The following is a 14,943-nucleotide window of genomic DNA, read 5'->3' on the forward strand; positions in this document are numbered from 1 at the left end:
TTCAGATGTGATATTTAAGCTGTTGGCCTCATGTACATAAACCATGTGCCCGTTTAAAAATGCAGTATTCTCTTTAAAAAAACAGAGTAGTGGTTGTCTTCCTGTGTACTGTCCAATTCACAACCAGTTGGACCCCACCGGAAATAAGTCTTCAAACTTTTATGGGGTATCCTAGGTGTAGATCATACCTAAAAAATCCAAACTATTGTAGAACACCTCTATTAAGGGGACATTTTTGACCGCAAATCAAGAAAAACTCATCTACACTACATCCAATCCCTATTTGGGGGACATTCTTATTAAGAAGACACCCCTATTAAAGGAACATGCCTACTAAGGGACACCCTTATTAAGGAGACCATTTTTTTTGGTGAATGAAGAGAAAACATATTTTAACATTGTGACCAATCATAAACAGGGGACATCACTATTAAAAAGACAGGTTGCGGAGCAAAAAATCTTTTTGATATGTTGGAACTGATTTTTCTATGACACGAAAAGCATATTTAATAAAAACTCGGAAGCGGTAATGAGATACAGATTTTTGAATTTTTGTAAAAAATGTGGGTAAAGGTTAAAAAAGAAAGGTTTTAAAATACTCATAAATCTGCATCTCATTAAACCACTGCCGAGTTTTTCGTCAAATAGCTTTTTGTGTCTTAGAAAAATCAGTTCTACAATATATATAAAAAGAAATTTCATCAGGAGCCAGGCTTTGAAGTGACACTGTTTTGGTCCAAAAGTAGTGGGGGGGGGGGTCTACCTTCCTTCTACGGTGGCAGTATTAGACAAACCCCTTACCTTTGTAAGATCAAATGGATTGAATTTAAACTTCTCAGCCTCCTCAAATGTCATTACTTGAATCTTCAGCGTCCATGAAGGCTAATAAAAAAACAGAAAAGTAATAATTATCAATTAATATTAACATATATTTATGTGAAATTCATTTGATGATATAAAATAGATTGTTACAAAATTGATTATGTAATATATTTTATGAAATACTGAAAATATCTTTTATACAAATATAATTGGTGAGTTGACAACAAACAAATATTCTGAAAATAGTATAATGGCAATGACTGTGTACCTGTGCACATATTATATTATAGGAAGGTCTCTATGCTCTCTTGAGGCAAGTGTTTGAATGAAATCATAACCAAAGAATATCCTACAACTAACAGTTAGGCAAACAACTGAAGAGACAAAGAGAGATGAGCAAAAAGAACCAGTGTCACTTTTCCATTCTCCAGCACTTGATAAAAATACAATTTAAAAATCAGTTTGATAATAAACAATTTTTGACATATAATTTATAAATACACAAAAACTACAAATCCTAAAGAAATATGAATTAAAAAAAATCATAACCATAAAGAATTTCTAACAACACAATTAATTTATAACACAATTTATGAGAAAAAATACAAAAATATAATTCACACAAACACAATCTAATGTAAAATGTCACTTGACCACAAACAATTTCTGACCAATACAAATGTTAAAAAAAGTTGAGTATAAGATTTTCTGACAAAATAATTTCATAATAAACAATTTTGAAAATAAATATAAAATTTACAGTATGTAAAAATTAATTTTAAATAAACGATTTCTGTCAAGGCAATTTATGTTGAAAAAATGTTAAAGGGGAGATATAGGAAATAATGTATCTTATAACATATTCTAGTGTAAAATCCTTTCCATGTCTTTGGATGCTAATGAAACAGTTGAAATGTATCATAATAAAATGACCTTGTCTTGTAGTATTATAGGCAAATCAACATAAAGAATCTAATACCCTTAGGTTTTAATATACAAAATTTCAGCATATGCCTTTTGCATTAAAAAAAAACTGTCAAAAGGGAGGGAAATTAGAAGAGCTGCAAGCTTCCTGAATGAGTCAGCTACCTTTCAATTGTCTGCTAAAAGGCATATTAGCAAACAATCACTTGCAATTCCATAGTTTTTAATATTTATGCACGTTTGTCAAAGTATAATTGTATCATAGTTTCTCTGGTATAAGCCCACCAACTCCAGCCACCCCCCCCCACCCCAACACAAAATTGGGCCAATTTTTGGAGATGGGCTTACACCCGAGGAATCCATTTTCAAACACACAGCAATTTTTCAGCACTTTATGCCTAATTCAAAGCGAAAATCAGATATTTTTTTCTGAGAATATTTGTAAGGCTTTTCACCCAAGGAAAGGCTGGTATATAGAACTGAGCTTAAAGTAGTGGGTGGACCTGAAGTAGGCTTATGCCCGAGGAACTTTGGTAACAGATAAATTTAATAGTTAGATTTACATAAGTGTGTCATGCACAAAACATAGACCTCTAGGATGTACTTTTAGTAATGTAACCCATTTAATAAATTTATTTATTATCATCATTATTTTCATATTTCTCCATTACAGTGCATGATAATGAGTATGCTTGCACAATATTTATGCTACAGTAGGCATTGATGCTGAAGCAGATGCATAGCGACACCGTCTGTCTAATCCCAAGTTGTCCAAGGGAAACTTTATTTATATAATTCCTTGGGTTTAATGCAGGCTTTAATAAGCACATGATCATAGTATTGAAAGGTGCATCTTTCTGAAGAAGCTACACTTAATTAACAGGGCAGGATTTGAAATGGTCAACAAGACTTGAGCCCATGACCACAGTACTGGAATGCAAGCATCTTAACCACCAACCTATCAACATCGAAGGATTCGAACCCAGAATCCTAGGACTTGAAGGCAAACATTTTTACCACAGAGCTGCGCTCCATTCTATCAACTTTGCAGGATTCAAACTCAGAACCTTAGGAAAAGAAGGCAAGCATCTTAACCACAAAGCTGCAGCTCCACTCTATCAAATTGAAGGATTCGAACCCAGGACCTTAGGACTAGAAAGCGAGCATCTTAACCACAATCTTAACCTAACAAACCCCATAAACAAACTTTACACAGGCTTTGAATTCAGCAGCTATAAAACAGCAATGAAATCCTATATGCATGCTAACTACCGTACCAGTTCAGTTTAACCCACCCGCATAAAAATAATTGATTTTACATACTTGATACAAGGTTATTTGCGTTGAAGCAACAATAACAATGTCATGTGACATCAGATAAATACCTTCATTTGTATTTGTAGCCTAAAAAATTATGCTGTAACAGAGTGTTCAGAAATCCTCTGATGTTGAAGAGGAAGGGGAATTTCATCAGTGCAGGGTTAAATATACCCTAAAAACATACAATCCCTAAGAAAATGTTTTTAACAAATCTTTTTCTATGACACTACAGATAAAACTGGTAAAGCCCTATAAAAAATATTATTCGTTTATCACCCTATCTGGGCAGGAAATGTGATGAGGGAGGGAGGCTTTTTTTAAAAATTTTTATTTTGCTAAAGCCAAATATTACCCTTGGGTTGGTTGGATAATGCAAACAATATCTACTCACTATATAATAAAATAAATGAAAAAAATAAATAAATAAAATTAAAAAAAAATTTTTTTTCAAAAAAAAAATTAAAAAAAAAAAAAAAAATTGTTTCAAGTACCACAGAAGACATGCGCGTGGGGGTGATAAACTAATATTTTTTTTTATTGGGCCTAAAACTAATCCAATCTATAGTGGTGGGTCCAAGAATTTGAAATAGGGGACAGATGGAGGGGATACCACTTCAGTCCCGCTACGGTTAATTATGGAACTTCAAGATGGCTGGAAATGGCACTCTAAGATGTAAAATTTGAATATAATTTCTTTTTTCTCCATTTTTTTTTACATTTTGGAGAGGAGAAAGGGGTAGACTGGTTGTCCCCCAACTTTGAATCGGCCACTGAACTACATATTTGGATTCACTTTTAAAATAATATCCTCAACAAGGCCATCTATTGTTGAGGGGATGGGATTGAATATTGAACAAACTCAGTAAGGTGCAGGGGTAGTCTTTGATTGGATTACAGAAAAAATTAAATACAATAAATAATATGCAAAATAAAACAGCTAGGGATTTAATTAAAAGCACTAGCGACTTGAGTCGCGGAATTGACATGTTTCAGGAAACATTTCCCATCATCGGTGAATAGAATATTGAAGACCATGTAGTTTTTATAAATATAGATAGGTGATGATATGTAAATGCGAAATGCGAGTATGAATATAATGATAAACAGGTGGGATAGTGATTAGACCATGTGACATCATGACTATATATAGGCACATAATGACTATATACGGGCATACAACATATTATTTGTCAAAGAAAATTTGACAGTCTCGAGCAAGCTTAAGTCTTCCATCATTTACATAAATTTAAGCAGACTTACCACTTGCAAACAGACGACGATGTGGATAAGCCCAAGGACACAAATTATATTTCAAGGGAAATAAAGAAGATAACAGAAAAGGGGAAATTTTTACTGAGTACATGGTATAACAGGAGGTTAGAAGGTTATCCCTCCTTGATATACACAACATATTGCTCTCAGCTCTGTGCCAATAGGCAAAATCCAAACGGAAATAATAGAGACTGTGAATCCAGCACAATGATGCAATACAGTACATGTTATAAAGAATAGGATTTTCCCAAAGTCACATTTTGTTGCTTTAAAATGTACTGTAGACTCTTCATACTTTAAGCATTGGACATCAAATTTGAAAGACACCAACATGCAAATATGTCAATTGACTTTTGACATGGGCTGTACAAGTATTATAACATGAACCCTTAATCCCTTATGGCTATACTGAAGTCAATCAATTTTAATACCCTCACAACTTCACTATATGTAGGTCTGTATGCTTTATTATATGGAATATATGTCACATCTGGAATTTTATGTCACAGGAAATAAGACACAGTTTCTGCACCTGTTGATTTAAATTCTTTCTATGTCATGCGTTCAATTATTAACAACACTAACTGGTATAAACACGTTAATTTGTACCCAAGTAGCTTCTGATTATTTTGTACAATTCATACCCTTTTTGACAACTCCTACTGTACCTAAAAATCTGGTCAATTAATACCCTGTACGAAAAAGTTTAGTCAGATCAAAAACTAATGGTGTGAAACCCAGGCAGAAATTTTTCAACAGACAAGTTTAACCAATGAATAAACATAACTAACATGTTCTTAAATGAATTTCAGATTTTTGTTTGTAGATAACAAAGAGAATCATTTGTTCAAGCTAAAGTAGTGTTATACAGGACCATATCCAAGGGGGATGGGAGAAGAGGGGTGCGAAGGGTGCGTACACCCACCCCCCATCCTCCAGCCAAAACTGTAAATGGTCAACATTTTAAACATAATCGAGAATGTACTTATACAAAATTTGTTATCATGTTAAGATAGCCTTGCACTTTTCACAAATTACAGATTCAGATTCAATATTTTGTCCTATATGAAAATATTATTAGTAATACTGTAAGTCAAAATTTTATAAAAAAAACAAAAAAACAAAAAAAAAACATTAGACATTAGTATTTCCATATAGATAAAATATACAAATTGCTATAAAATTTATTAAACGGCTTTAAACCACTATAATACCAAAGTTTTGACCCTACCGGCAATGTGCCTTGATCCCTGTTGGGAATTCTAAGCAACAACTACCCTGTTGGTTAATTTTTGCATCCCAGCTCACTCCTTCACCCCCATCATGGAAATCCTGTGTATGGACCTGCTGTCCATGAATATAGGTTAAATATAATTACTACTACGTATACTGATAGAAAATTTATCAATACAGTGATTCTGCATTTAAACTAAGGTCAAGTTTAGCCTGAGTCATGCCGTTTCACAATGAATATTAATCATGTGAGTAGGTATTAAAGCTTTTTAACTGGCCATGAAAATCAACTTGCCAAAACAAAAACAAAAAAAACTGATGCCTCATAAAGGAATTCCATTTGCTTATGTAATAGCACTGATGTACAATTCTGTTACATAATCAGCAAAAAACCACAGAAACAGCTGTCCAATAGCCGACAACTGTAGAATTTCCTAAAGGTGTGCACTGGATCCCCATAGTGCATTCATTGAGGGTTATAAGTAGGTTTTTAATTTATCTCCTGGTAGACAGGCCTGGGACACAACTTTTTTAAACCGCTGGAATAAACACTCTTTAATTAATGAATAATGTTAATGAATATTTAATTTATTATTTTGTGCTTATTTTTAAAAATAACAACAAAAACAGCAATTTAGTGAGATATTATTTTTTTTCATTATCTCAGTCTCCGTAGACGTAGAACTATTGTAGGCATCTCTAAAGTATTGTTTTATACAGAAATGGGGATATTCTGGCCACCCTCTGACTTGTCAATGTGGGAATGAGCCTCAGACCATACAACATCTCTTGCAATGTAGTATATTTGAGCATGCCTGCACCATTACAGATGTCACCAGATATAACCAAAGAAAAAGAAGTGTGTTCAGCTAGGCTGGGCAAAATTTAGTGTTGTACAGTACATGGACTCGATAAGAATAAGTTTATTTAATATACTGTATTTTTAAAGTGGTGGATGGTGGGAATACAGTTTCTAAGTGTTCCCTAACCAGTTCACTATTTACAAAAATTTCCTTTAAGCTTTTGGTATTCCATAAATTTCATAACTGGAGTGATTAGCTGAAGTAGATTTACTACTGTAAGTGGAGATTAATTTACAAGAACCAGTGCGTAATTAATAAGAAATGTCATGGTACTTACGAAATTTCCAGAAGCTATGGCATTGTAGAGGTCACGAATGGCATAATCGGGGTCATCAGCACTGAGCTGGGCTGCTTGGGAGGCTGTGAAATTCTTGATGCCTTGATCAGTCTACAAAATATTTAACAACGAAATAAATTTAATGTACACCAATCAGATTAATTTTACTTTGGTTACAAAATGATAGAGTACGGTAACTTCTATGCTATTAAATATTTGAGATAATTTCTGTACTTTCAACAACAAGCCGAAAAAAAAAAAATGGGATTGCCTATAATTATAACACTTTTTAATAGTGGCTTAAGGAGTTAATTGGTTAGAAAAGCAAACATACTAACTGCCTAACTACTTAAAAACTACATTCAACAATAAGAATAAGAATAAGGTGGATAAATATTTGCAGACTTGTCCCAGGTTAAAATGTCATTTTTCCTGTGTCACAAAGTACCGTAAAACCTTGAATTGAAGAGCTGGGGTTCTTTTTTTTGCAAACTTTGGATGGGCTTCTTTTCAAGATGGGCTTCATTTCGAGATGGGCTTCTTTTCGAGGCTACTTTTGCAAAGTAAGAAGGGGGACTTCTTTTCAAAATGAATCCTGTAAATTTTGTGAATTTGTAGTACAAAAGCAATAAATAAGGCCAATCTAACATCAATCTGTATCATGAAGTGTATTTAAATGGCATTATTGGCAATGGCATTGTTTATGATAGACTTTCTAAAATAAATATTAGGAAACCTGGTGGCCCTGATGGTATACCAGCAAAGATTATACGAGAGTTTGCTTATGAAATTAGCCGTCCTTTAACTGACGTGCTAAATGCATCATTCTGTGAAGGTGTTCCCCAGCAATGGAAACGAGCTATAGTCGTCCCTATTCCTAAATCTAATCCGCCCACTTGGGATAAGCTACGCCCAGTTTCTTTGACAGATCACTTCATTAAAATAGCAGAATCTTTTGTCATTGACTGGCTTTTGCAGGATATTGGACCTAAAAATTGACGACAACCAATTTGGTAATCGCAGAGGGCGTTCAACTTCACACTATCTTGTTAAATTGCTGAACAACATCTATGAACATGCAGAAAATCCCAAAAGTCTTTCTAGGATTGTAATAACTGACTTTAGCAAAGCTTTTGACCTTGTTGATCATATTGTAATTCTAAAATTAATTAATTTGGGTGCTAGACCATCAATCTTGCCATGAATTTGTAATTTTCACTCACAGCGTTCTCAATGTGTGAGGTATCAGAATACTTTGTCTTCCTGGCTGCAACTCCAAGGAGGTGTGCCGCAGGGTACTCTGTTTGGTCCTGCCACCTTCTTAGCCCAAGTCAATGATGCTGTATTATATATGGATACTAATAAATTGGAACTTAAATATGTAGATGATCTTACCATAATTGAAAATACTTACACCAACCAAATCTCAACGCTACAATCAGATTTGGACTCTCTTGAGGAGTGGGTTAATAACAACAATATGAAACTTAATCATGATAATGTAAATGTATGTACTGTATATGGATCTCACATTTGCTAAATCTTACCATGCAGCTGATACATTAAAACTATTAGATAAGCAACTTAAACCTACTAATGCAACACTTCCAGTGACTTGAAGTGTTTCTATCATTTTTCGCTGTAAACTGATGGGTAACTTTTATGTTACTTCAAAAATGGGCAAGTTAATTTCAAAAAAATATTTTTATGATTTTTTTTTATATTTAGCATGGGACAATACATCTTTAAAGTCAGACTCTGGGGGAAAGAGCATAACCGACCATTTGTACACCTTTTTCCTCCTGTTTTTAAATATTCAAAAATCTGTATCTCATTCACCGTTGCTCAGTTTTGATTAAACTACTGTACTTTTTCTATCTTAAAAAAAACAGTTCTACAACATATCAAAACATTTTTTTCCTCCGGTTTCCTCAAGGTTTTACAGTATCTAATAAAAAAAAAAAACACTAAAAATTCTATTTAACACACTACAATATTCTTTGCCAGTTGCATCCTACCTGATAAATGTATTATTATTTTGGAATAAAAAGCAAGTCTACCTAAAAAAATATTTCTGAAAGCAATCATTTTGTCAAGCACTGCTTTGAAAGAAGCATTTTTACAGTATTAGAGTGCTAATTTTGGGCATCTAGAGGTGCCTATTCCAAAAAAAATTTCAGCTGCAAACATGGTGCCACTGTGATGTGGGTTTAGTCTCTATGTCTAGGAACTTCAACGACCACTAATCATGAATTCTGTGGGCAACCACTGATGAGGAATATGGAATGAAGTTGTATTCGTGACAAGAAATTCTGGCTTTTGAAGGATACTAAGGCAGGAACTAATACTAATAAACAATCATCCTAACCACAATGGTACAGCTTTCTAAAACAACTATCAAATACTGTGAATTGTAAAGGAAATTATAAAATTATTGACCTTAAAATGGAACTTGCAATACACTGGCTTCCCGTCCTTGTTCACAAGCTTGAACGTGTGTGATCCGTAACCATTCATATGGCGGTAACCATCTGGAGTGCCACGCTCGGAGAACAGGAAACTGACTTGGTGAGTGGTCTCTGGACGGAGACTGATGAAATCCCAAAACATATCAGGGTCCTAAAGAAGGGTTTAAAAACGAAGAAACATACAGATAAGGAAAAAACAATATACTAATTGACTACTGTGTTTGTTGTAATTGCTGTTTTTGATGTTATTTAAAACAAATTTTTAAAATATTCTGTACACTGGGGAAAAAAAATTAAAATGTAACAAATGAAAATATAATTAACTTATTAAAACTGGTTTAACACAACATACACAAATCTATAAAAGCAAAATGTGTAATGTGAAAGAGTGCATTTCGTCAATACTTAATCTGGATAAACAAGATATTGCCAAGATTTTCCAGGTAATTATCTTACTCATATAAAATTCATTTGTCTTTTAAACAAATTATGTAGATGAATTCAACAAAATTTGTTAAATTCAATTCATATTTTTCAATGTAAATTAAATTTATATTACTATGCATACTGTACTAATTATTTGCTTAGTTTATTTCAATTTTCTATTGTGCCAATTTATAGTGTGGATAATTGTGCAAGGGAATGTAATATAACACTATCATTATTTGTTGTGTTATCATAAGAAATCAAAATACAGTATTACAGTACCTTCAAATGAGTGACTGGGTTTCTCTTTTGCGTGTGAATGAAGCTGGGGAAAAGGATCGGATCGCGGATGAAAAAGATTGGGGTGTTGTTTCCAACTAGATCCCAGTTACCATCTTGAGTGTAGAATTTAACAGCGAAGCCACGTGGATCACGAGCGGTATCAGCCGAACCTGACTCTCCACCTTCACACAGAAAATGTCCAAAATGTAATACATACTATAGTCGCCATATTTGTTTCTTATAAATAAATTTTCTCCCTTTTTATAGTTTACAATTATCAAATCCAAACAAATCAAAGTTGACTTTTCCTTTTGAACATACAACAATTAACAGAAAATCCACTTCTTGGTAAACAAAATTTGGGGAAAAAATTACAGGAAAATTGATCAGAGTAAGCAAAAATGGGAGAATGCAACAAAAGGAAGGAGGATCAAATAAACTTAAATTTCTGACTATCCCTAAAAGCATAACATATAATGAAATATTATTTATAATACAGTATTATGATTGTTTTATAATAAAAATATGCACTAAGTCGGACTTAAGGGGAATATATTTTGTGTTATATATAACATCGTTTTTAAAAAAAATTGTTTTCTAATTTCTCCACTGTCTAATTCCCCTTAAGGTAGATTTTAGTAACATAATAATAATAATAATAATAATAATAATAATAATAATAATAATAATAATAATAATAACCAACAAAAATAATAATAACAACAATAAATGCAATAATATGAATGACAATAAAAATGGGCAATAACAATAATAATAATAATAATAATAATAATAATAATTAATAATAATAATAAAATACTTCTACCAAAAACATTAGTAATAACAAAGGCAAAGCAATATCAACAAAAACAAAATAAAAGTAATAGCAAACAGTAACAATAAAAAGAAAATAAAGAATATTAAAGTGACTGCAAAGTGCAGTGTAATATAATAACTGATAGGTAAATAAAATAGAAACAGAAAAAAAAATATACAGTAAAAGTTCGCATGATCTAGGTTAGAACATATGGTAGTAATCTACTGTAACGTAAAAAATAAAGTACTGCTGAAATACAGTAGAATATGGTCATGCAAATACAAATAGATGAGAAGGAATTATTATTCAAAAAATATTTTGAAATTTCCAAGGTCCAAAAATATTGCTGTATCATGATGGCAAACTTCCAAATAGACAAAATATCCAACAAAATGTTAGTACCTGTTTTTACAGATGATACAAAAGTTTTATAACATCGTTGGTCTACCAGCATAATTAAATCCATAAAATACTAACGAATCATAAACTAGAATTGTTAAAATATAAATTGTTGGTATGATACTTGTGAAAAGGTAAATATGGAAGTAATAATACATACCTACAGTTGAAAATCTCACTCCAACTGGTGTCTTTTTCCCAATGTGGTCAAAGACACATGCCTTGGTGTATTGTGTGATGTCATGTGTCACTTCAAAATATCCAAATGCCCCTAAAAATAAAAATAAACATTCATATTGATATACTGAACATTAACAAAATTAAATGATTTATGTAAATTTGATTAATTTTTGAAAGATGCAAAATAAAAAATTCTTTTATTGTCATTTATGGATAACTTCACAAGTAAAATTTGTTTTCCTGATGCTTATACTATTCGTAAATACAAAGGTTTGTAACAAAAGACAAAAACAGGTAAATTACAAGATAAGTGCACAAAAATATAGCACAAGAAAGTATAATTATCTGTCAATTTCAGCATTCTGCAGTAGATGTTATGAATGAATGAATTTTATTTTTACATTTTTTAGGGTACATAGGCGACCAGATTTGTTAAATGTGTATTGATGATGCAAAGGGTAGGAAAGACCTTTATGTCTAATCATTAAAGCTGTCAACTTCGGATCCAAAAGCTTTGTTTTTTTAAGTCGGCTAAGGGTCGCACTGCGAACGTTCACAATTCCTCCGTTGCGCTGAGTTGTGTGGGAAATATTATGGTATGAGATGTCATAATTGACCCCTACCAAGGCGACCTTGGTTTGGTTTACGTTCAGATATAAGATGAGCCGGCTCAGGTCTCGCATTGCGAGAACTCAGCTGGATCTAAAGTCGGACTAACACTTTAGGTCGACGTTGGGCTGGCTTAAAATTTATTGATTGTTTACACTTGAAAAAAGTGGCACTGAGCCACTCCTGAGCTGACATAATTATTAAGTGATTGGGCTCCAAGTCGACCTGCAGTAAGAAGGGAGTGAAGTTTTTTTTTCACAAGAAAGATTGCTGGCCCAACTCCAATTATATACAGTATACGCACCAGATAGAACGTACACAGCTAAATCCACATTACATTTGTCCTTACTGTATCACTATATCAAGTAAGATTTTTGTTACTATGAAATAGGGTGTGTTTTTTGGAAGTATGCCAAGGTTACATAAGTTTGTGGGATGAAGTGCCTGGTGCAATTGGAAGCCTGCAAAAAAATAAATAAAAACACACTTCTACCAGACAGCATTCTACACTGGAAATGTTGGCAGATTTGAGGGGCCATGAGCGTCACTAGATGGATACCAATACTATGCCTTACATGCACGTAATGATTAAGTTCACACAACAAGAAAAATCACTATAAATATAATTACTTTTTCACACAATATCAAAGAGTACTTTACATTTTTTTGAATATAAAATCACCAACTTTACTTGTTTAACGATATTTTGCTTAAATGGTAAGAAGATCAGGTGATAATCTAAAATATTCTATTAAGGAAATACAGTTACTCTCTTTAAAAGATGTAGTAAATATTGTAACACTCTACCATACGGTGTCATTAAACTCTCTTTCTATTATACATACAACTATTGCAGTAGGTTACAGATGTATTTCCTCCACTAGAGAAAGTGAAATTATGAGACAATACATTGATTGAAATGTATTACAGTAATGCGAGTACTGTTCTGAATGATAATATAATACAATCATTGTTATTATTGTTGGTCACCCGAAATCCTAAATACCACGCTACTCCAAGTATTGTCACTGGTTGGGGCTGCCAAATACTTCAGCAAAGAATGGCGAAGAGTACTAATAATTAGAATATAATGAACAAGGGATGAATACATAGCATTATCAGAATACGACGCCATGGAGAGATTTATATATTATTAGATGTATTTTGTTGTTGTTCACATGTTGCTGATCGGATAATGATGGTCGCTGTTGTTACTCTGCGTCTATTGATATCTATCCGCTTTTGTTGTTACTATATGTCATGAACACTTTTCATAGCAAGGCCAACAATTGATAACCACTCAACCATCTTCTGATTAGCTTTACAGTATTGGAATACTATAAGCATTCTACTGAATGCCTATTGATACCAGCATACTAGTAGGCCTACCTACCAAACAAGAAAGAGATCAACAAAATATGCAAGTCATAATGACCTTCCTACTATAATAATAATATAGTATTTCTGAGATATCAATGTTAATGCCTTGCATTCTAGTACACAATTGATCAATGTTGATATTCTAAGCTCATCTACCTTAAGTAATTTGGGGACAGCTGAGGACTGGACCTAGTTTATACAGTGTACTCTGTTTGGTTTCTTTTGTGTCTAATGGCATGTCTTTCAGATAATATACCCAGTGGCGTCACTACAGGGGCTAGGAGGTACTACAGCCACCCATCGGGGAGTCACTGCCCTACGGCCTTCGGATGGTGCTATGCACCAAAACAACACTTGCCCTGCTTGTCGGGGATGTTGCCCTGCCATCGGGTAAATGCTAGTGCTGCCACTAGCTATACCTAGACCAAATTAAAATAAATAATTATCATTTATTATTAGTATAATATTATAGAATGTTCATTGCCTCTATCAAAATCAGATGCTCTACACTTCATACAGACAGTAGCAAAGCCGCTGGAAGGAGTTGGGGTGCCTTGGGGGAGCTAGCTGGGCATGAATGATTTCAAGGTAGCTCCTGACTATGACTAGCTCTAATTTAGAATCTCCAAACCAACCCACCACACCAAAAAAATATGTTAATGAGAAGCTAACCACAATAGAAATAATTAAATTACACTACGCAGAAGTACTGTATCACATCTATCCATGTTACCTGTATAGCATTGCTGTACTAAACCAGATTCCAGTAGTAATGGTGAATTGATAGCCCAATCTCTACCATTCATGTTCAATAGTTTCATAATATAATTAACTACTAACTACCAAAATTTGCATACAATTAAATTCTATGTATCATAAGTATAAAATATAATGATTATATAACAAATGATAAAAAATGATCATGAAAATAATATGTCGGTTTTATATAGCGCTTTATGCATAAAGTCTCTAAGCGCTTCACGTTATTACCCCGGTCATTGGATCAAACACATATGGAACACACTCAGCACCCTGGGGAGAATTCCATAATATTGCAGCTAGTAATCAGCGCAAATGTGTTTGAACCTACCAGGTACCCACTTGTATTCTTGGTTGGAGAGAGGCAAAAGTAGGTAAATTATCTTGCCTAAGGAAACAAGCAATGTGACGAGCGTTGGTCTCAAATTTCCGATCCTGCAATCAAAAATTCAACACCTTACATGCTGCATCACACGCCCTCACATGATAATTAAAACAAAACCACCCTGAAATGTGTTAATTAATCTAAGGACCATGTTTAGGGCGCAGGAGTCCCAAGTCTCCAGCAGATTCCCGGAATAGAGTCTCCTGGAAATCTTCAATTGATATTGATAATAATAATAATTAAAAATAATTTTAATTGATTGTAATTAGTACACCAAAGCCTATGTTGACGTTTGTTGACACCAGTTAATATGTTGACGGTTGTTGTTGACGATTTTTGGCCCTAATAAGTATGACCAATGATATTAATATAGGCTAGACCTAATCAATTATTGATACAACAATGTATTTATCTATCGATCAAAACATCAATTTCGATTAAATAGCAGCTTTTCGACTGTGGCAATGTAGATAGAAAACTGCAGTTTTTGGCACTGCAGCAGTGCCGATAGATTCAGCTTTTTTCGC

At 33.3% G+C, this 14,943-nt stretch overlaps 1 protein-coding gene across 2 annotated transcripts in view; it reads right to left on the reverse strand.

The window, feature by feature from the left end:
• LOC117100936 (catalase-like) overlaps positions 1–14,943 on the reverse strand; it is a 36,059-nt gene that overhangs the window by 6,161 nt on the left and 14,955 nt on the right. For both annotated transcript variants that reach the window (XM_033240778.1, XM_033240777.1), the window contains exons 3-7: positions 11,264–11,374; positions 9,888–10,069; positions 9,151–9,330; positions 6,712–6,822; positions 802–882 (exon numbers count right to left, since the gene is read on the reverse strand). In XM_033240778.1, coding sequence (XP_033096669.1) covers positions 802–882; positions 6,712–6,822; positions 9,151–9,330; positions 9,888–10,069; positions 11,264–11,374 — 665 coding nt within the window. The remainder of the gene's footprint in view (positions 1–801; positions 883–6,711; positions 6,823–9,150; positions 9,331–9,887; positions 10,070–11,263; positions 11,375–14,943) is intronic.

The sequence above is a fragment of the Anneissia japonica genome, unplaced genomic scaffold, assembly GCF_011630105.1.
Source record: "Anneissia japonica isolate Jap-2015-1 unplaced genomic scaffold, ASM1163010v1 scaffold287793_len260017_cov185, whole genome shotgun sequence".
Lineage (NCBI taxonomy): Eukaryota > Metazoa > Echinodermata > Crinoidea > Comatulida > Comatulidae > Anneissia > Anneissia japonica.